At 40.0% G+C, this 22781-nt stretch overlaps 1 protein-coding gene across 1 annotated transcript; it reads left to right on the plus strand.

The window, feature by feature from the left end:
- Positions 1–35: 35 nt before the first annotated feature.
- Positions 36–15446, plus strand: LOC144219240 (calmodulin-lysine N-methyltransferase-like). The gene is made up of 3 exons (XM_077749197.1): positions 36–317; positions 15181–15353; positions 15404–15446. Exons 1-3 carry the CDS (start codon positions 36–38, stop codon positions 15444–15446), a joined length of 498 nt encoding a protein of 165 aa, XP_077605323.1.
- The last annotated feature ends 7335 nt before the right edge of the window (positions 15447–22781 follow it).

Raw genomic sequence — 22781 nt, forward strand, 5'->3', positions numbered from 1 at the left:
CTGCCCCGGTTGCCAAGGAGACGCGAATACCGGAAATGCGGAATTCGGGGAGGGCGCGGGCTCTGGGGCGGTCGGAGGGAGGTCCAGCTCACAGGTCCTGGCTGGGAACAAGTAGACAGGTCCTGGCAGAGGGAGAGTTGTGGCCGCGACAGCGCGGGGGTACAGGCGAGTTCCACGGGATGGAGTCGCCAGTCGCCGATAGCCAGGCCCGCGAGGCTGAGTGCGCTGCAGACGAGGGCCCAGCAAGCGGAGGCGCCTCTCAGAGGCTTCCAGTCTCGGAGCCCTTGGCAGCTGCCCGGTGGAAGCTTCTGCGGCAGGTAAGAGAAAGCCCACTTGCCTTACCTTTGCCTCTGGCCACTTCCCTCCCAGGTACGCAGCGAGCGACCGGTTGAGAGTCTCTCCTTTTGGCAGCTCTGGGAGTTCGCTCGTAGTTTTGCCGGGAGCCACGTGAGAAGCGCCCCCTTGCTTCAACTAAGGGTCCCACCAAAAGGGAAGAATTGGGTTGGGTGGGGCAGGGAGGGGGTAGCCAACATTCAGTTCCTGGGAAACTCAGATGGAAGTAAAAGATCTTTTTTTGGACAATTGTTTGCATCTCGGGGACTCCTCTTTGCTCACCAGTCCAACTGGTGGGACCGCCGCTCCCCATCCTATGCTGCTCTTGTTTCTTGCCTCTGTTTTACTTCTTTCCCCAGGTTTCTTCTTCCTTGATCCTTATCTTCCAGCCTCAGTCTGATTCAGAGTTTGGCCCCTTCCTCGGAGCTCAGCGTGGTTGCCTGTGTTGAACTGTGAAGTTGCCCGCGCTGTCGGTACAGCGGCGAGTGGAGGGTGTGTCCAGAAGAGCTGCCTCTGTCCTTTGCAGGCGTGTGAAAGTTTCACGTTGATCTTGTAGTTTGAAGTGATCAGCAAGACTAGTTCGGGTGTGTTGGCTTGTTTAACGGCGGTGATTTTCTAGTACCTCAGAGTTGCTGCTGTTGTCGGTAACTTGGGTTGTATGCAGGTTTGATACATTTCTGATTTGACACCTCCGACCCTCTTTCCAAACTGCTTGAAGCAAGATGTGTTTATTGCTTTGCACACCACTGTAAATGCCTCTGCCTGAGGTTTTCTCCTGAAAACTTGACTCGAGGAGATTTTCTGTTTCTTACTGTTGTATTTTGAGAAGCATTTCCCAGCTTTGGCCACTTTACTTGAGATTGTTTGCAGGTGTCTCTAGTCACCTTTTCATATAATGTCATGACCTAACTCAGAGATCATTTCTTTGCTGATGTTTTGAAAGTCTATCCAAAGCATTAATGACCTGGTTTTGTTATTAATATTACAAAATTGTAGGATAATAAATGCATCATTCATAAATCATTCTCATAGGAGCTTTCTACAGTGAAATAAAATATCAGTTAAAGTTGCATTATCCCAGTAGTAAATTAGGGCCTGAAAATAATCAGTCAAATCTCATTGTGATAATTTCATTGATTCTTAGTACAGTAAAAACTCGGTTGACCAGCACATAGGTTCATTCTGAATTGCTGTCTATATCAGATCAGGACAAGCTTCAGCTATGGCTACCATTTGAACTCCCGGCATACTTGGACATTTAATGTTTTGGTACACATGTGTATTTTTATCTTCTTTCTTACTCGACTACATTTTAACATCTTCTGTGAAGTGTCTCCTGACTACTCTGGGCTGAGTTAGACCCGCAGCTCACTCCACCAGTGAACCCCGTATCATATCATTTTATTATCATCTTATCATCTGATCAAGAGTTCATGTAACTTACTAGAATGGGAGTTCTACCTCGGAAAAGGTGATATTTTACCTACTCTATTCTCTGCACCTCACACAGTGCCTGGCTAGGTAGTTTTTAGTAGATGTTAAGTGTTGGGGAAAGCCCAAGGGAGAACAGGCTGTAAGTGGCCCATAGTATCAAGTCCTCAATGTATTGTATCACTTAACTATTAATGAGTAACAAACAACTACAACATCAAAATGGCATACAATAGTGAGCATTTATTTTGGGCCATCTGGAAGTTGACTAACATAGGCTGTGATCAGCAGACTGGCTTTAATCCTTGGACCAGTTGGCTGACATAGTCTCATGGTGACAGCGGAGGTATAAGACACTAAGCCCAACTACCAAAACACATGTTAAGCCCTTGCTAACCTGCTATTGTCCAAGGGAAGAGAGTTGGCCAAGCCTAAAATCAAAGGGCAGGGTAGTATACTCCTTCCTTGGAGGGGGCAAGAAGGAAGTGAATACTTTTCCGTAATAAATCAAATCTACCATATATATTACACATTTGAAGGTGCTTAGTAAATGTTTCAAACAAACCAACCATCCACATCTTATATGGATCTAGACCTGGAAAACTGAAGAATCTAAGCAGTGATAGAGATATGCAGCTCGCTGTCTCTCTCTCTTTCTCTCTCTCTCATGGGACATCTTTATGACATCTGCTTGTTCCTGCTTGTTTTCTTCTACACAGTTCTGTCACTTCATTACCCCATAGGGGCCCAGTGCTAATGGTCCTTCATTTTAACTGTTCAATATATTTTTTTGGTTTTGTAATTAACCTTTTTTGGAAAAAGCCCAGCTGACCTAGTTCGTTGTTTGATACCAGGTCGCATGATAAATTGCTGACTTCTGAGCCTAGTGCTCACTTTAATCAGGTGAAGACTATCTATCAGTATTGATAAAGGTTTTGGAGCATTCTGTTTTCCTCTTCGTTGGGTGTCATTACCTGAAAGCAAAGATGGCTATTGGCAACTACAGACTTTGATCATGTACCCAACTAGTGATCTAGAAGAAATGACCCTTTTTTTCCCCAAAGCCCAAATAATGCCCTTTTAACAACTCTAATAGGCCAGGGTTGGACCAATTGTTGTGTCCAGGAGAATGAGGCATTTTGATATCTGGGACATTAGCCCACCCCGTGGCAGGGAAGATAAAAACCCCATCATTATCCCATAGAGTGAGAGAGGGGCAGTTCCCAAGAGGAAGCAATGTAGGGCTGATGAAAAAGTAGCAATGACCAATACACACATATTCACAAAGATCTACAGAATGAATCTTACCCACAGGTCTGATACTTGGCTGAAGACTCTGATGAATGAAATATTTCACAGTATGATTTAAATTACAGCACAATGTCATATGTTTGAGACTATCAATGCTGAAAGAGCTAGCATGATTTCTGGGATGGGATTTAATATAACTTAATTTCAGGCCCCTGTCTGTCCTTAACTATTTGAGTAATGGTGAGCAACCTCTTTGGACCTCACCTCAGTTTGTTAGCTGTAAATGAGGGAACAGGACTAGATTTCTCTAAGACCTCTTTCATCTCGGATTATTTTGGAGTGAAATTATTTTCCTGGTTTAGAAATAAATTCATTTTCTATGTTCTTGTCCTGTTATTTTATGTTTTCCTAACAAGGATTTGACTGTTTGATTTTTAACACTTAAAAAGATCACATATTGGGGCGGCGCCTGGGTGGCTCAGTTGATTAAGCGTCTGACTTCAGCTCAGGTCATATCTCATGGTTTGTAGATTTGAGTCCTGCGTCGAGCTTTGTGCTGATTCTGTGTCTCCCTTGCTCTCTGCCCCTCCTCCTCCACTCATGTTCTGTGTCTCTCCTTCAGAAATAAATAAACATTAAAAAAAAACATTACATATTGGATAAATGTGCAACACTGCGTATACAGGTGAGATTATCACCCCTTTTTTAAAGTATTAAAATGATTTTTACAGTATCAAAGACAAAAACAAAGGATAGAACAATATGGATAGTATGAGCCCTTTGAGAATTATTCATGGTTATTTAATTTTTTAATGTTTATTTATATTTGAGAAAGAAAGAGAAACAGTGTGCATGCAAGGGAGGGGCAGAGAGAGAGGGAGACAGAATCTGAAGCAGGCTCCAGGCTCTGAGCTGTCAGTACAGAGCCTGATGCAGGGATAGAACTCATGAGCCCTGAGATCATGACCTGAGCCAAAGCCACATGCTTAACTGACTGAGCCACCCAGGTGCCCCTACTCATGGTTATTTGTATATGTGGACATGCATGTTTAACAGTGTGCTCTCCCCGAATAGAATTTCAAGTGGGTTTTTACTCTTCTGTATTTAAATTTCTTTTACAATAAACATGATTATTTTCAAATCAGTCACTATCTATTCCAAAATGCATAGTTTTAATTTTAACATCTTTGAAATTGAGAGATTGCTTTTACTTGATGGTACACTGGTTAATTGGCAGTCTATTCTGTATAACAGCAGAAGAAAGAAATGTTGCCATCTTGTAATCAATGATGTGTTAAACTTAAGTACAGTCATGGGAAGGGAGGACAGTTTTTTTTTCATTTTTAAGGAAAAACATTGACAACCCTTGACTACCAGAAAAACTCCGTATGATTGAACAAAATTATTCCCAGATCAAGATGCTGATACAATAGAAGACATATTACCTGGATTGGTTAACTGAGAGAGTTAAAGAGGTGAATCATAACAATGATACATATTGTAAAATGAAGCTATAACCTAAGTGCTAAATCCTAGCTATTTATAATTAGTTCTTTAGATTTTTACAGTTGGCTTACCACCTCTAAATTGATCATAAGGTTTTGGGGCACTGGGTGGTTGGGTCGGTTAAGCGTCTGACATCGGTTCAGGTCATGATCTCACGGTTAGTGAGTTTGAGCCCTGCGTGGGGCTCTGTGCTGAGAGCTCAGAGCCTGGAGCCTGCTGCGGATTGTGTGTCTCCCTCTCTGTCTGCCCCTCCCCTGCCTGTGCTCTGCCTCTCAAAAAATGAATAAACATTTAACAAAATAAAAAAAAAAATAAAATTGATAGTAAGGTTTTAAGCAACTTTTATCAAGCAAACTTGCCTTTACCTTTCCAAAACATTCAGCCTAGTTTTTATGGAAGCAACAACTCTGTTTTAATTACCATTTCATTTGTCTTTGCAAATTTAATTAATGACAGTAACAAGACCAACTGGTGTAAAAATACTCGTGAGGAAGCACAGTTAACTTGGCTCAATAGAAAAGGGCAAGAACAGAGCTTTAGATATACCTTAAAGTTCACTTGGCCCAGTCTGAATATTTAATAGAGGGAATGGAAAGTGTCTACTCATCCAGAGTCAACTAATACAGCTGCAACTATATTGTGCTCTGTTTAGGCCTTCTGGTTTTTTGGGTAACATGGCAAACAGATGCCAGAGACCTTGTCTTGGAAATGGTGGTGTGTTGTACTTGTAGATCTTGTAATGAGGATTGTGGTTTGGATTTCTGCTTAAAGTGACGGACTGGTTTTTATTGGCATCACTTGACTTAAAGGTAACAGAAGCTAAGCTCTTTCATGCTTTGTCTCTCTCTCTCTCTTTTTGCATAAAGAATAATTTATTGACCTAAAGTTTTATCCATCATTGTATTTATAAGGGCTTTTTCACAGTGTTAAGATTAAATTGACCTTTCAAGTTAGTATAGAATTTTAAAGTCCTGTATCAACAGATGACATAGATTTTTGCATGCGGAGCACACTTCAATCTTAAGGGTCCAGATACAAGATTCACACTTAATCCTTGCTGTTCAAACCATGCTGACATATATGTCAGTGACTGTAGGAGATTTTGTGTTTCATGCCTGACTTATTAAGATTAATAATTGGTTTCACTGGATTCCTTAAAAATATTTAGGAGTGTGCTGTAGGTTAAAAAGGAGAAGATGAATGTTTTCTTGAATTTAAAAGTATGTAGTTTACCAGACCAAAACCAAGATATTCTCCCAATAAGGTTTCTTAAAAGAGATGAACTTTTAATTGTGGAGTAAAGAAAAAAAAGTTTAGAAAGCTCTAAGATATAAAAGCATTTGTTTTCAGTTTCACAGAGCTGTATTAACCAGTGATCTTCCCATCGGTAAATGCAGTAATTTTTCAAAGGTTGAATAGTTTAGCTGCCTTTCATGAAATAATGTGGAATATTTTTATATGGCCTGCTTTTGTTTTTTATTTATTAAAGAATTTTTTTATGTTTATTTATTTTTGAGAGAGAAAGACAGAGTGTGAGCAGGGGAGGAGCAGAGACGGAGGGAGACACAATCTCTGAAGCAGGCTCCAGGCTCTGAGTTGTCAGCACAGAGCCTGACATGGGACTTGAACTCACAAATCATGAGATCATGACCGAAGTTGGCCTCTTAACCGACTGAGCCACCCAGGCACCCCTGTATTTTAAATGAAGACCATAAGTCTGTGATTTCTTCTCAGTCTTAAAAAGTTTTCAGTTACAAGTCCTAAGAATGATACTTTCATACAATTTCTTTTCTAAGATTTAAAAAATGTATCACTTAAATTTTATCAGCTTTATTGACATATAGGTGACAAAATTGTAAGATGTTAAGGATACGATGTTAGTGAGGATTTGATATATATTATGAAGGGATTCGCCTAATGGAGTTAAGAGATTCGTCACCTTTGTGTATGTGAGAACATTTTCTTTCACTGCTTTTTTTCTGGAGCTTCCAGGCAACCACATTTTTCACTTTGTTTACCTGCTTCTGTTTTGCTTTATTTCATTTATTTATTTGAGAGCGAGAGAGAGCGCGCACGAGAGAGAATTTTAAGCAAGCTCCAGCATGAAACCCAATATGGGACTCGATCTCACGATCATGGGATCATGAGCTGTGCCAAAATCAAGAGGCCGACACTTGACTGGGCCACCCAGGTGCCCCTGTCTGCCTAGTTTTTATTTACAATTGCCTTCCTATTCTTTCTAAATTCCTAGTAGAAAAAAATCAGTATCACTCCCTCACATTCAGGTGTGTGTGTGTTTTTTTTTGTTTTTTTGTTTTTTTGTTTTTTTACCATTTTTGGAAGCTACTTTCATGAGGTACTCTCCTGCCCTTATGGTCCTTGGTCAGACCCCAAACTTTATAAGGTTTTTAACCTTTTTCCTCCGAACTTGTCCTGAGATTGCTTTCTAACCTCTCAGATTTTCTATCTTCGTATAATAACTTTTTCTCAAGTTATTTATTACTGAAATTACCGAATCTAGTGAGTGGAAAAAGAAAAGTATCTTACTGATTTGAACTCACTTTAGGCATTATTGTGGAACTAAGGAATATCTTTCTGAGCAATTCACTGGCACAATGGAAAGAGAGCATTGACATTGGACACATCTGGTTCCAATTCTAGCTCCACTGCTTAGTGCGTGCTCTCCCACTATCTCTGTTGATCTTCCATATCAAGGGTTTACTCTTCACGGAATGTACTTTTATGTCACCTTTATTTCTATCTTTGTTTTTTATCCCTGCCCTTATTTTCCTTTTTTTATTCCCCTCCTGCATCTTTAATGAATGGCATCCTGTGGTATTGTATGTTTATAGCCACTTCAAGTCCTTTTCGTAACAGTTGTGCCATAAATTATTGTCCTAGAAGTTGTGGGAATTGGGCAACTTTTTATTAAAAAGATCTTTTTATGAAAATGATCTGACAACTGGGAGGTCATGACCTGAGCCAAAATCAAGAGTTGGATGCTTAACTGACTGAGCCACCAGGCGTCCTTTGCCTATTCTGTTTTGTGCTCTCTTGCTTCATTCTTTTGGGGCTCTCGACTCTCAAAAGGGAATTATTATCCCTTTAGGGCCCCAGAATTAAGCACCCTTCTGGTTTCAGACCATCTTGATTGAAGTCATAAGTCTTCTTTACCATGGAGTGATTTCTGGAGTAATTAACCATTTTGTTGGGGGATCCCAGATGCCAGTATCCACAGGTCTTTTCTTTTGGCCCAATAGCTCCAAAAATGAATCTTGCAGTCTCCTCTCTGGCTGATACCAGACTGGCTGCCTGTGATCAGAAGGTAAGTGAGGGAAAGGGGTGTTCATCAGAATGAAGAGCATCTTCTGCTGTTCTAAGCTCTGCTTGATGTCTAAGACCAGAACATCATTTCATGATATACCTTCTCTAGAAATTTAGAGAATTCAGAGTTTCACTGTGGGAGAGAAAGGTAGTTGCCTGGCATTGCTGATGGAATCAGGGCATCTAGTACTTTGTAACAAGATTTTCTTTCTTTTTTAAAAAATTTTTAATGTTTGTTTAGTTTGGGGGAGGGGCAGAGAGAGAGAGGGAGACACAGGCTTTGAGCTAGCCGTCAGCACAGACAGCTTCATGCAGGGCATGAACACACAAACTGTGAGGTCATGACCAGAGCTGAAGTCGGACGCTTAGACGACTGAGCCACCCACGCGCCCCTAAAAAGATTTTCGACCACCTGTTCTGTGTTTAGTCTTACTTCTCTATCCTGATTGCCATTAGTGCCTCCAATAACCAAGTCTTTCCTGAGTGTGTGGTAGGACTTTGTATTTTCTTAGCTTCCCCATTGTTGGCACTTGGCTTTAGGTTTCTACAATCTGCCAAGTAAGTTACCATTCATCATTTCTCCTCTAGGTCTCTTTGTCCTTTTGTATTTTTGCCGTTTTACTCTTTAACTGGTATTCTGGGGAGTTTTGGAAGGGGTAGGATATAACCGTGTGTGTGCTCGGCCTGCCTTGTTTAACCAGAAGTTAGTTAACAAAGTACTGAGTACTTGCTCTATGCCAGACATTTTCCAAATAGCATATATTATGTTATTTAATTTTCACACAAGTCTTGTAGTCAGTCTACAGTTATTGTGCATCAGGCATTGTACTAGAAGCTGTGATGTAGGCATTACTCTTTGTGTTTTACAGGGGAAAAGACTGAGCTCAAAGGATAATAAATGTGCTTGCACTCAACTATTGAGGGAGAGGCTTTCCTACTGCAAAGCCCTGTCTCATTTTCTGAGTGACGTTACTTCTAGAGTATTGGTTTTTAGGGTTCCTACATGGTTATGTTCAGTTTATTTTTGTTCTGGAGTAAACAAGTATTTTAGGTTAATTAAATGGGTTTTAGACTTTGATTGTGTTCAATTGCATACATGTTTTTACCTGATGGGCCCAGCGTTCCATGCATTTTTTTTTCCCCCTTCAGATATTTGATATTTTGACATGAATTTACTTGGTATAACATTTACCCTTGTTTAAAGAGCTCATTGATTTAGAGGAATTAGAAAATGTCTTGACTTTGAACATTTTCCTTCACCCCAGATAATGCAATCTGGATTTTATTTAATTAGATACCTAGGAGGCTCAAAGAGAATATCCTAAAAACTGTAGTTGATAAGATTATACCTCAATGGGAGATAACACCTTGAGGAAAAGCTAAAACTGCGCCTTGGGTGGCTCAGTTGGTTGAGCGCCTGACTCTTGATCCCAGCTCAGGTCTTGATCTCAGGGTCTTGACCTCAGGGTTGTGAGTTCGAGCCCTGCATTGGGCTCGGCGCTGGGCATGAAGCCTACAAAAAAAAAAAAAAGAAAAGAAAGATACGGTCATACGGATGTGTTTTCTGGCTTGGTTCTGATCTCGGTTTCCTCTTGTGTGTATAAGAATAATGTCATTATTAGAGTCAGGGTTCCTCTTTAGGTGAGAGAAACAATTCTAGCTATCTTTAGAAAGTGACTTAATATAGTGCATTAAGTACTAACACACTCTTTGGAGGGACCAGAGGAGCAGGCCAAGAATGAGTCGCAGAACAACACAAAGTCCCAGAACGATACGAAGCTGACCTGCCAACAGAAACGTCCCCTCTACCAAGATGAAGCGTCCGACGCTGTCTCCAGCATCACATGATCTTGTCTCTGGTCTCTGGGGGTCAGGAAGCTGCCGCCAGAACCACAGACTCTGGAGCCACATTTTATCTACCAGATCTCTGCCCGCAGAGGCGATGCCACTTGTGCCGCCCCTCACTTGCCATTAAATTAGGGAGGGAACCACTGGGACCTCTGCTGAAGATGCTGCAGGAGAACCAGAAGTCTTCCCAACCATTCTACCAGCAAAAATCACAGAGGTGTCATTTCTTTTTTTTTTTTAATTTTTTTTTATGTTTTATTTATTTCTAGGAGAGAGAGAGAGAGACAGCGTGAGCAGGGGAGGGTCAGAGAGAGAGGGAGTCACAGACTGAAACAGGCTCCAGGCTCTGAGCTGGCAGTCAGCACAGAGCCCGACGCGGGGCTCGAACCCACGAACCGCGAGATCATGACCTGAGCGAAAGTCGGACGCTTAACCGACTAAGCCACCCAGGAGCCCCAGAGGTGTCATTTCTACACCAGTTCCTCTTTCAGAGCGCGTCAGTGCGTCTGATTAGCTAACACAAAATCCCATCTGCAGCTTTGGCTGCTAGGGACTCTGGGAAATGTGGCTTCTAGCTTTCCAGCTTTATAATATAGGCAGGTATCTTAGAAGGGAGTTGGAATGGATGACTGATGGCTACCATATTCTCCACAAGCAGAAATATTAAGAGTTTAGGCTATGTAGTCAGACCGTCTAGATTTGCCTTTTCCTAGCCTTCTGACTTTGAGCAAATTAACATCCCCTTGTTTCCTCTCTCATATAACAAGTATCTATCCCATAGGGTTGTTTGCAGATTTAGTGAAGAGCGTGGTAAGGTAAGCATTGATTAGACATTTGATGCCATTTGCTGGTGAGCAGGCTGGGCCTGCAGTTTTCTTTGGTACGATTTGTATTTATGCATTGCATTTAAAAAAATAGTTTAGGACTGTTCAGACATGTTGCCTCTTCTCATGTCAGTTTTGGTAGTCGTATTCTTCTAGGAGTTTGTCTATTCATCTAAATTTTCAGTTAGTTTTTTTTTCTTAGTTTATTGTCAAGTTGGTTTCCGTCTAACACCCAGTGCTCATCCCCACAAGTGCCCTCCTCCGTGCCCATCAGTTAGTTTTTTTAACGCCTGCTGGAGCTATAGTGATCTCCCTATGTCACATTGGTATTTACATTTTCTCTCTTATTAGTGTCATCAAGGTTTTGTCAGTTTTATGAATCTCTTCAGAGAACCGGCTTTTGGTGTGTTTTAATGATTCTACCTATATTTTTGTCTTCTACTTTATTAATTTCAACTATTTAGGGAACTTGCTTTGCTTCCTTTTGTAATTTTTGCCATGGATGTTTAGCTTACTGATTTTTGGCCTTTCCACAAATTTTCCTCTAAGCATGAATTTATCCACATTTCATGTGTTTTGAAATGTGTTATAATTGTGTTCCAAATACTTTCAAATTTCCATTGAGTTTTCTTTCTCTTTATTCTTGGTTCATAAGTTATTTAGAAACTAATTTTTCAATTTAAGTTAGAAAGCAATTTATGTGGATTTGTTTCCAAATATATTTGGTGTTTTAGGTATCTTTTTAGTCATTTTTCACTTGATTATGACTATTAGGATGTTTTATATTTTTTATTGTTTATTTATATTTTGAGAGAGAGAGAGTATGCATGAGTGGGGGGAGGGGCAGATAGAGAGGGAGACTCAGGATCCAAAGCAGGCCCCAGGCTTAGAGCTGTCAGCACAGAGCCTGATGAGGGGCTTGAACCCACGAACCATGAGATCGTGACCTGCACTGAAGTTGGCCGCTCAACCGACTGAGCCACCCAGGCGCCCCTGGATGTTTTATTTTCTATCTTTAAAAAAGCTTTCTATTATGGGAAATTTTAAACATATATAAAACTGGAGATAATAGTATAATCATCACTCAGATATCCATGAACGTCAATAATTTTTTTAAAAGTGTATTTATTTTATTTTGAGAGAGAAAGAGAGAAACAGAGCACATGAACGGAGGAGGGGCAGAGAGAAAGAGAGAAAGAAAGAGAATCCTAAGCAGGCTCTGCACTGTCAGCACAGAACCCCATGTGGGGCTCCATCTCACAAACTATGAAATCATGACCTGAGCCAAAATCAAGAGTCAGATGCTCAACTGTCTGAGCCACCCAGGTGCCCCAACTTCAACGGTTTTTAACTCCTGACCAACCATATTTTCTCTCTCTCTTCATTACACCCCTACCTCAGATTATTTTGAAATGAATCTCGGGGCACCTGGGTGGCTTGGTTGAGCGTCCAACTTTGGCTCAGGTCGCGATCTCAGTGTTTGTGTGTTGAAGTCCTGCATTGTGGGTTCAAGCCTTGTGTCAGACTCTTGCTGACAGCTTGCAGAGCCTGGAGCCTCTTTGGGATTCTGTGTCTCCCTCTCTATATGTCCCTACCCTGCTTGCACTCTGTCTCTCTCTCAGAAATAAACGTTAAAAAAGTTTTTAAAAATTTTCTGAAATGAATCTCAGATATATCGTTTATTTCTATAGATATTTCAGTATATACCTATGCAAGATGATATTAAAAAGATAACTAAAATATGGGGCCCCTAGGTGGCTTAGTTGGTTAGGCGTCCAACTTCGGCTTAGGTCATGATCTCATGATTTGTGAGTTCAAAGCCCTGCATCAGGCTCTGTGCTGATAGCCTGCAGCCAGGAAGGAGCCTGCTTCAGATTCTGTGTCTCCTTCCTTTTTTCCTCCTCCCCTGCTTCAGATTCTGTGTCTCCCTCTTTCTCTGCTCCTCCCCTGCTTTGGATTCTGTGTCTCCTCTCTCTGCCCCTCTCCTGGTAGCACTCTGTCTCTCTCTCTCATGCTCAAAATCAATAAACATTAAAAAAAATTTTTTTTAAACTCTAAAATACCATATTACACCCAGCATAATTTCTTCATGTCATGAAATAAATAGCCGGTTAGTTTCCAGATTTTCCCCATTGTGTCAAAATTTTTGTTTATAATTTGATTATTTTGAAACATGATGCAAATAAGATCTAAAACTGTTATTAGTTGAGAAGTTGTTGTTTTTCTTTTTTTTTTTTTAACATTTTATTTATTTCTGAGAGAGAGACACCGTGCGCAGTGGAGGGTCAGAGAGAGAGGGAGATACAGAATCCGAAACAGGCTATAGGCTCTGAGCTAGCTGTCAGCACAGAGCCCGATGCGGGTCTTGAACCCATGATGAACCATGAGATCATGACCTGAGCCGAAATCGGACACTTAACCTACTGAGCCACCCAGGTGCCCCAATAAGTTTTATAAGTCTTTTTTTCTTAGAAAGTTTTTATTTTATATATACTTCTAAAAAGTTTGGTTTTTTAATGTTTATTTTTGAGAGAACGAGAGACAGACAGACCAAGGATGAGTAGGGAAGGGGCAGAGTCCAAGACACAGAAAATGAAGCAGGCTCCAGGCTCTGAACTGTCAGCACAGAGCCCGACACAGGGCTTGAACTCACAAGCTGTGAGATCATGACCTGAGCTGAAGTGGGACACTTAACTGATGGAGCCACCCAGGCGCCCATAAAGTTTTCATTTATTTAAATAATCTCTACCCCCAGTGAACTCAGGACCCTGAGATGAAGAGATGCATGTTCTTCTGACCAAGCCAGCCAGCTGCCCCATTTTATAAGTATTTTTATTTAATCTAATGTTTCCTCTGCGTATGTCTCTTTCACCCCCTTGCCATATATTTATTGAAGAAACTGACTTTGTTGTCTCTTAAGAGTTTCCCATAACTTGAATATGAAATATGCTAATTGTACCTGATGATGATGTTTAATGTGTTCCTTCATGCCTTTGTTCCTATTTCCTAGATACAGAGGCTTGATTAGATTCAGATTTAGTGTTTTTGGTTTGGTTTGGTTTAGTTGCTCAAATGATGGTAGAGTGTGCTTTCATCAGTAATCACAGTAGTTTCTGGTTATTTCTTTTCTCGGTGATGATTTTCTAGGTTTGTGAATTCATGGAGGGGTTGAAAAATGGTGATGTTCTAACTGTGTCATTCCTTCTTCATTTATTTCTTGAGATACTGCTGTAAGGAGAAACGTCCCCTTATCTTCTACTTGGATGTTCTCAGTGACAGTTCATATAGGAAAGACAGACAGATACTTGATTTTTTTCTCTTTGTTTACTAGTTTTCAAAATAAGTTGGTTCTCCAGCACCCTTCTTTTTTTAAAGAAAATACCCTGATGAGCTCATATGTTTTGATTCTATTACCTTTATTACCTTTGTGAATGCTCATACTATTCCATCTTTGGCCAATGGACCCTATTCAAACTGGCTCTGGAGCCTCTTTGAGATAATCCATAAGTTTTTATCGCTTTCTTGTTTTCTTGTATGCAGGCTCATTGGTACAATTTGTGCCATTTCTTCAAGGGGTCTTTGTTTTAGTAGAAGATGATATTTAGAGACTGTAACGTGGGCATTAAATGTGCTCATTGCTTCTCGTTTGATCATTGTTTCTAGGACTTTTTTGTTTTTAGTTAATTTATTTTGATAGCGAGAAAGAGAGAGTGCATGTGTGTAGGAGAGTGGCAAAGAAAGAGGGAGAGAGAGAATTCCAAGTAGGCTCCATGCTGTCAGCACAGATCCCAACACAGGGCTCGAACTCATGGACTGTGAAATCATGACCNTAAAGAAAGAGGGAGAGAGAGAATTCCAAGTAGGCTCCATGCTGCAGCACAGATCCCAACACAGGGCTCGAACTCATGGACTGTGAAATCATGACCTGAGCTGAGATCAAGAGTCAGATGCTTAACCAATTGAGCCACTCAGGAGCCCCTGTTTCTAGAACTTTTAAGTGGTCAGGTGTAGGAAACACATATATTTTAAAAAATGTTTTAATAAATAAAATACATCATTTGTTTCTATATTTTATTCAGATTCAGAACTATGGAGTTTGTGCTTAACACCATTAAGCTTGCAGCTATATTTGTTTCTCCCATACTTAAAAACCTGCGTTGCAATGACACCAACAAAATCACTCATTTGGTTTATCTTAAAACAGACACGCATGTGCACATGCGTACACACACACACACTCGCGCGCGCGAGGCAGGCTTGGAATTACATACCTGGCTCTGCCTAGGTAGCTTTGAAAATCAACTTTCACCCCCTAACTCTACAGGTGGCAAAAGGTGCTGCTTATCTCCATAGCTCTTTCTTTTGGAATTGGATCTGTGTCCCTACGAGGAAAGTGATTGAAAAAGCTAGGCTCACCTCTCTAGATTTATTTCTTTTCTGAGTTAGTAGACTGGTAAATCTTCACCATCTTCTTTGTTCTCTGATACCATCAAATAATGTTTTAAGATATTTTGTCCGTCTTCTCTGGTTGTCTCTGGTAAGAGTTTGGTCTCCGTGGTCTAATCTGCCATCATCGGAAATGAAAGTCCCCTTCCCACTTGAACTTTGAACACTTAACTTGTGTTTATATGATATGAGCACGATATTTGGTTTTATTTCAAAGGTTCTGAAGCAGAAACACCTGGATGATTGTCTGCGACGCATATCTGTAAGAAGATTTGAATCATTTAATCTGTTTTCAGTAACAGAAGCCCAAAAAAGGGCAACCGAAGAGGAAGTTGGTGCATGGATCCAATACACAAGCGTCTTCTATCCTGAGTACAGTATTTCTTTAAGGTAAACATCATTCTGGTTAAGATATTTTTACAATGATTTTTCTCTTGTAGAAGAAAAGCAGTCCGGTATGAATCCCATTACGCGTTCTGTTGAGGGTGCAGGCAACCTTGATCACAACTTCGCTTTTGCAACGTTGTTATTAGGAAGTCCTGCTGCCTTAACTGGGTTTTATTGTGTCCTCAGAACTGAAGAAGAAGAATTCTCAGGAATGTAGTGGCATTTGAGGATAAAGTGGCTTGCAAATCAAAAGGGTCATTTAGCCATTTTCTCATAGCATTTGATTATGACCGAAAGCCAAGTTCTTTTTGAGGCAAAGAAGGCTGAAAGCGGAAGCAGAATTTTCCAACCTACTCTGCAAGGAGTAGTTATCTAAAAAATCAAGCTTTGGTATTTTTCCCATTCATAGTTTGTCACTTTCAGAATGGAATCTTAAGCATAGGAGGAGAAAATTCAGCTGAAAACACGGAGACTGTGGAAAGCACACAGACTGTTCAGGCTTTAAAAATCATTTTAAAAGAGACAGGAGAGTTGCAAACTGAAGTAACGAGATACCATTTTTACTGAATTTTCTCTCACTGTTACAGTCTAGCATGTTGCAATATTACTGTAGGTGTTTGATGTTATAAAATCTGCCTTTTTTGACAAGATTTCACATCTTGAAAGGGAGGGAGGAGCACATTTACAGTAACTGTAAGAAGAGCAAAAAAACATTTTAAGTGGAATGTGACTGAATAAGGTTTAGGTGAGGCGAGGAATAATTTTCAGAAAAAAAGTTTTCACAGAGGACGTCTATTTATAGTATATGTTTCTCGAACTATTTTAGTTTAAAATATCTAAGCTTTAAAAGACATCATAATAGCTGAAAATTTGGGATCTGGATAAAGATTGACGAGGGTGGGCAGGGAAGAACAGTTGGGATCTGGTTTCATAATACTGCTTTGTTGAAAACTCCAAAAAGAAGATAAAAACCTCAGGATTTGTGAGCTTGCCTGGATATTCATTATGAGATTCTAATTAGAGTACCTCAACTGCCTTGTGTTCCAACGGAGATAATTAGTTTAGTTCCTGTTTAGGAAGGGAAGGAAAATAAACGCGTGTTTACTGTGTGTCAGGTGCTGAGCTAGGTGCTTTGTCGTATTCTAATTCTTGTAATCCTCCGGGTAACTCTGCAAAGGAGGAATGAAGATGACTGCACAATTGGAAGACAGTATCCATCAGGAAACTAAAGAGAAGAAGAAGAGAGTGATCCAGTAGTGGTCTTCAGGTATAGAGTTCCAAAACTTTTACATCTGCTCGTAGACCAGATGCAGAAAGTGTAAACTGTACCGAGAATAATTTCCTGCCCTCTCCAAGGCCCTGGTAAGGGTTAGCTAGAGAGAATGGGAGATCTTCCCGTTCTTGAGAGTTTTCTTTTTTTTTTTTAATGTTTTTTTTCTATTTATTTCTAGGGGAGAGAGAGAGACAGCGTGAGCAGGGGAGGGTCAGAGAGAGAGGGAGTCACAGACTGAAACAGGCTCCAGGCTCTGAGCTGGCAGTCAGCACAGAGCCCGACACGGGGCTCGAACCCATGAACCGCGAGATCATAACCCAAGTGAAAGTCAGACGCTTAACTGACTAAGCCACCCAGGCGCCCCTCTTGAGAGTTTTCAAAACAGGGCATGGTTCTCCACCTGTTGGAGAAGACCCGGGTGCAGCAGGAACCCAGGCTCCGATGCAAACTGAGACTCCTTTTTTCCAACGGCATGGTTCCTTGTGATATATCCATTTTTCAAAACAAATAAATAAACAAATGCAAGTTGGTCTATATAAATATGACCTCAAATCCTAATTTGTGGGGAGAAGACAGGTGACCAAGCTAAAACACTGGCTACAATGGCTACCAAGATGTTTTCCTCTTTTTTTCAAACTAGTTCGTTTCTCTCCACATTAGTGACACAAAGATATCAATAGCGTACGTATAATCTAGAGCTGAACACGATCTTAGAATAATTTTAAAAAGATCATAACCACATTAATAATGACTGACTACTGAGTGACTACTATGTCACAAGCCCTGTTGTGAGTGGTTTACATGTATTAGTTTATTTAATCCATGCAACACCTTTTGGGGTAAGTACTGTTATTATCCTCATTTCACAGATGAGGAAAGTGAAACCCAGAGAGGTTAAATGACTTGATTGAGATCATACAGCCACTGATCATGCCTGTATTCAAACCCCAGTGGTCTGGTTCCACAGCCTGTTCTTTTAAAAACTTTTATTTCGAAGTAATTACAGACATTCAGGAAGTTGCAAAAATAGTACAAGGAGTTCACATACCCTTCATCTAGCTACCTCCACCGGTAACATTTTATGTAATGACAGCTACAGGCTGCACTTTTAACTTCTGCACATGCTGCCTCTCGTGAGGCAATCATGTATCCACTTATTCATTTTACAGATGAAGGGGTTGAGGCCCAGATAAGCTAATTTCCTCATTGATTATTCTGAGCATTCTATTTCTTACTCTATAATCCTGTTACCATATAGGAAATCACTGAAATTACTGCAGTTGCTTAGGGAGGGAAGGCTTTCTGCCAAGAACAGTGCATTCCATTCCAGTGTCCATTTTGTTCATGTTGATTTCTCTTAGCACTTCTTGATTTCTGTCATCTGCCCCACATGGATCCCCATTTTTCTTCCTTCAATATCTTGTATCCGCTCTTTTCTCAACCTGCTTCCATGATATTTGTTTAGCTACCTCTATCGTCTTCAGTATTGTTTGGATTGTGAGCATTCTAGAGTTAAAAAAAATTTCTTGCAGTCGCTAAATGTAGAGGTTTAGAAGGTAGTTTTGGAAAGGCATACCATTACTTTCATCTACATTTTTTGAAGTTTGTCAAATCAACACTATGGAATGATTTTTTAAAAGTGATGAGTAATTTTAAATAAATTTAAATTTTTTAAATGTTTTATTTATTTTTGAGAGAGAGATAGAAACAGCATGAGCAGGGGAGGGTCAGAGAGAGAGGGAGACACAGAATCCGAAAACAGGCTCCAGGCTCTGAGCTAGCTGTCTTGTCAGCACAGAGCCTGACGCGGAGCTTGAACCCACGAACCGTGAGATCATGACCTGAACTGAAGTCGGACGCTTAACCAACTGAGCCACCCAGGCGCCCCTAAATAAATTTAGGTTCATAAATATTCAGTGGCACCTTCTATGTAGATAAACAAAAAGAAATGTATGATATATAATCCTCCAGGATAATTTATTGAAAAGTTAAATAGTAAATGTAATTAAATAAGAAGGGAAGATAAGCATCCATTCTTAGAACTCTCACCAGGTGGTGTGTCACTAGTTTCCAAAGGAGAGGAAGACTTCACACAAATTAGGAGTTTAGAGGTAGGAGTGAGTTTTGGAAGGCCTTGAGCGGCAGGAGTTCAAGTTGGATCTGCAAGTATTTGGAACTTCTGAGGGAAGGGGAGAAGTCATTTCAAACAAGGGCAAAGTTACTAGAAAATATCCAGAGGAAGAAAGTGCAAGGCCGAATCATCAGATCTCTTTAGAAAGCTATTGCAAACCCTAGGAGAATGGTGGTTAATACATGTTACATGGTGGATCTATCTGCTTCTGGGTTCTCATAAACAGTTGAGCAGAGCCCGATGTGGGACTCTAACTCACATACTGTGAGGTCATGTCCTGAGCCCAAGTCAGATGCTTAACTGACTGAGTCATCCAGGCACCCTGAGCATTTGGGATGTCTTGATCCTCACAGATTAGAACTATAAACCTCATTCTCATTTTCTCAGTTCTTGTCATCTAACGCTACCTGCCCCAATTCAACAGGGATGATGTATATACTGATCAATAGTTGTTAGACTCTTAAATACAGAGAACAAACTGAGGGTTGCAGGAAGGGGGGTAGGCGGGGGAATCAGTTAAATGGGTGGCACTTGTTGGAATGAGCACTGCGTGTTATATGTAAGTGATGACTCACTGGATTCTACTCTTAAAACCAATACTATACTGCATGTTAACTAACTTAAATTTAAGTAAATAAATTTAAAAAAAGTCCATGAGTATTAATTTCTGTCTCTTTATATAGTTTTATTAGGCTTGAAGTAATAAATAACAAAGTATTTGTGAATTCTAAGTATATAGTTATATCTTGTTTATATTACTAGAAAGGTATATAAGCAGTGGCCTAAATTAAGACTTGGACCATTATTCTTTGTCAGCTTCATATGACGATACTTAAAATGAACTAATAGCAAGAAGTAGGTGAGCAGCAAATAAATAATATGAAGGAACAGAGAATTTCCCTTAGTGACTTTTTGTCATAGGCAGAGGTCTAGACAAGGTCAAAGTTAGACGAAATCTCCAAGATCTGTTGTCTTTTCTGTGTATCTGAGGGTAGCTGACTCTGTGAAATATTGAGAGTTAGGTAATTAAAATCCTTGGCATGACTCGTACTTTATTACTTGGTAAATCTTTTCATCTCTCTGGTACTTTATTTTTATTTCTTAGATCCTTATAGAGGAGGTTCTTGCAGTTAGATAGATGTTCGTATGGAAAACATCCAGGGGATGTTTATATTACAATCTGCTCCCACCCCCAACTATCTTATAAGCTGTAGTTTTTTGTAATAATTTGTTATAAACAGAATTTACTGTATTGATACTAGAAATTGTTTCCCTCATATTTCAGCTCCATTTCGCTGCAGTAGGGACTTGCATATTCTGGAAGCTTTACATACCTACTTATACTTGGAACCACAGAAGTGCCCACGTTAGGGGTGCATGGGTGGCTACGTCAGATGAGCATCTGACTCTTGGTTTCTGCTCTGGTCAGGATCGTAGGATCATGGGATTGAGCCCTGCCTTGGGCTCCTCAAACTGAATGTGGGGCCTATGTAAGATATTCTCTGTCTCTCCCTGTGCCCCTCTCCCCGGGTTGCATTCTAAATAAATAAATAAAAGTGCCCAAGTTATTCATTCATAAATGTGTATACATCATAGCTGTAGACAAAGCTGAGAGCCCTGAACTCTCTTTTCTTTGAATAAGACTACTGTTGCTATGGTAACTGCTGAATTAGAAGCCTAGTGCTCTTACCTCCTGGCTTGTCCTGGGACCTTAGAATGAGCAAGGCATCAGAAATGTCTTTGACTGTGGCACATCTTTCTAGTACAACTGATGTGTTGCAGCGAAGTCATGTATTGCTTCTCTAGGTGAAGAAAGACATAAAAGCCTCAGCCCACTGAATCTGTGTGTTCTGTGAGTGCTCACTAAATACAAACTAGCGATGGGAATGGTATGCTTATGAAATCAGGTGCCTGGCCAGATTACCCTTACATGTGTGGTATACCCTCATCGGTGCCCTTTTAAAGTGTGGCAAGGCTGGCATCTTAGGCAAATATGAATACTGAATTTATATTTAAAAGATATAGTTTTGGGGCACCAGGGTGGCTTAGTCAGCTGAGTGTCTGACTCTTGATTTTGGCTCAGGTCATGATCCCAGGGTCATGGGTTCCAGCCCCACANGTATAGTTTTGGGGCACCAGGGTGGCTTAGTCAGCTAAGTGTCTGACTCTTGATTTTGGCTCAGGTCATGATCCNCTCTCAGAAAAAAAAATTAAAAGTATAGTTTTAAGGTTAGTAGTGATATTAACAGCAGAGGTGAATATTAAAACAGCTTTTGTTCTCTTGCATTTTATTTTATATTTTATTTTTGTTTAATTTTTTAAAATGTTTATTTACTTAGAGAGAAAGAGAGACGAAGCATGGGCAGGGGAGGGGCAGAAAGAGAGGGAGACACAATCTGAAGCAGGCTCCGGGCTCTCAGCTGTCAGCACAGAGCCTGATGCAGAGCTCGAACTCATGAGCCATGAGGTCATGACTGAAGTCAGATGCTTAACTGACTGAGCCAACCGGGTACCCCTTAGTTTATATTTTAGGAGGAGCTTTATAGAACTCTTTTTTGAGAGTGAGAGAGAGAGAGCATGAGCAGATGAGGGGGCAGAGAAGCGAGAGAGAGAGAGACAGAGACAGAGAGAAAGAACCTTTAGAACTTTTGAAATATGATCCAGCATATGCAGAAAAGTAAAAGACTGTTCCTTTGAGTCATATTTTTATAGAACTTAAGTCATAGATATGGGCTATTATAGCTTAGGGTTTTTAGTTTGTTTTAAACTCCAATCATGATTGGTTATATAGTTGACTGACACACACACACACACACACACACACACACACACACAAAAATTCAATAAAATCAATGTTCCTTTGACATTTTTTCAAGTTTTCATATAGTGCATGTAGAAGTCATCTATTTCTATAGCTAGTAGATGTAAGACTGAAAAAAATCTCCTAAACCATTGATTTATTGATTTTTTTTTTTTTAAATTGAAGTATAACTGTCTTACTCTGCCCTGTTAGCTTCAGGTGTACATAATGGGGATCTGACATTTTTATACTTTATGACATGATCCCTGCCATAAGCCTAGTTACCATCTGTCACCATCCAGAATTATTATGCTGTTGACTATATTCCTTATGCAGCACATTACATCTCCATGACTTATTTATGTTTTATAACTGGAATTGTTCCTCTTAGTCCCCTTCACCTATTTCACCCCTACCAACCCCTCTCCCACATAAACGACAGGTTGCTTCCTGCCTGCATGGGTCTGTTTTTGTTTTGTTTTGCTTATTCAGTTTTTAAGATTTCACATATAAGTAATATCATATGGTATTTGTCATTCTCTGATTTACTTGACTTTTTAGCCATTTATTAAGAGCTTCAAAACAAGGTGCATCTAGAATCAAGTTTTTCAAGCCTTTTTCTTCTAAAAACCTCTCCTCATTGTTCTAACACCCTTTAGGGCCCATTTTACTCTCTGGCTTTTTCCTTTCTTTTTTTTTTTTGACCAGTTTTATTTTTAATCAAGATAAAAATCATAAAAATTCACCATTCTAACCATTTTAAACTGTATAATTCAGTGGTTTTTGGTATATTCACAATGTTGTGTAATTGTCACTACTAATTTCAGAGACTTTTTTTTATCACCCCAGGAAGCAAGCAACCCCATACCCATTTGTAGTGATTCCCTGTCACCCTCCTGCCCCCAAACCCTGGCAACAACGAATCTACTCTCTGCGGATTTGCCTCTTCTAGATATTTCACATAAGCATACAATGTATGGACTTTTATGTCTGACTTTTTTCACTTAGAGTGTTGTTTTTGATTCATCTGGGTTATAGCATGTATCATTTCATTCGTTTTTATGGCTGAATAATATTCCATTGTATGAGTAATACCACGTTTTGTTTATCATTTGATGGACATTCGTGTTGTTTTCACTTTTTGGTTATTGTGAATAATGATGCTACTATGAACATTCATATACAAGTTTTTGTGAGACTATGTAAGTTTTTAATTCTCTTAGGTAG

This window comes from Crocuta crocuta, unplaced genomic scaffold (assembly GCF_008692635.1).
Source record: "Crocuta crocuta isolate KB4526 unplaced genomic scaffold, BGI_CrCroc_1.0 scaffold118, whole genome shotgun sequence".
NCBI classification, from domain to species: Eukaryota; Metazoa; Chordata; class Mammalia; order Carnivora; family Hyaenidae; genus Crocuta; species Crocuta crocuta.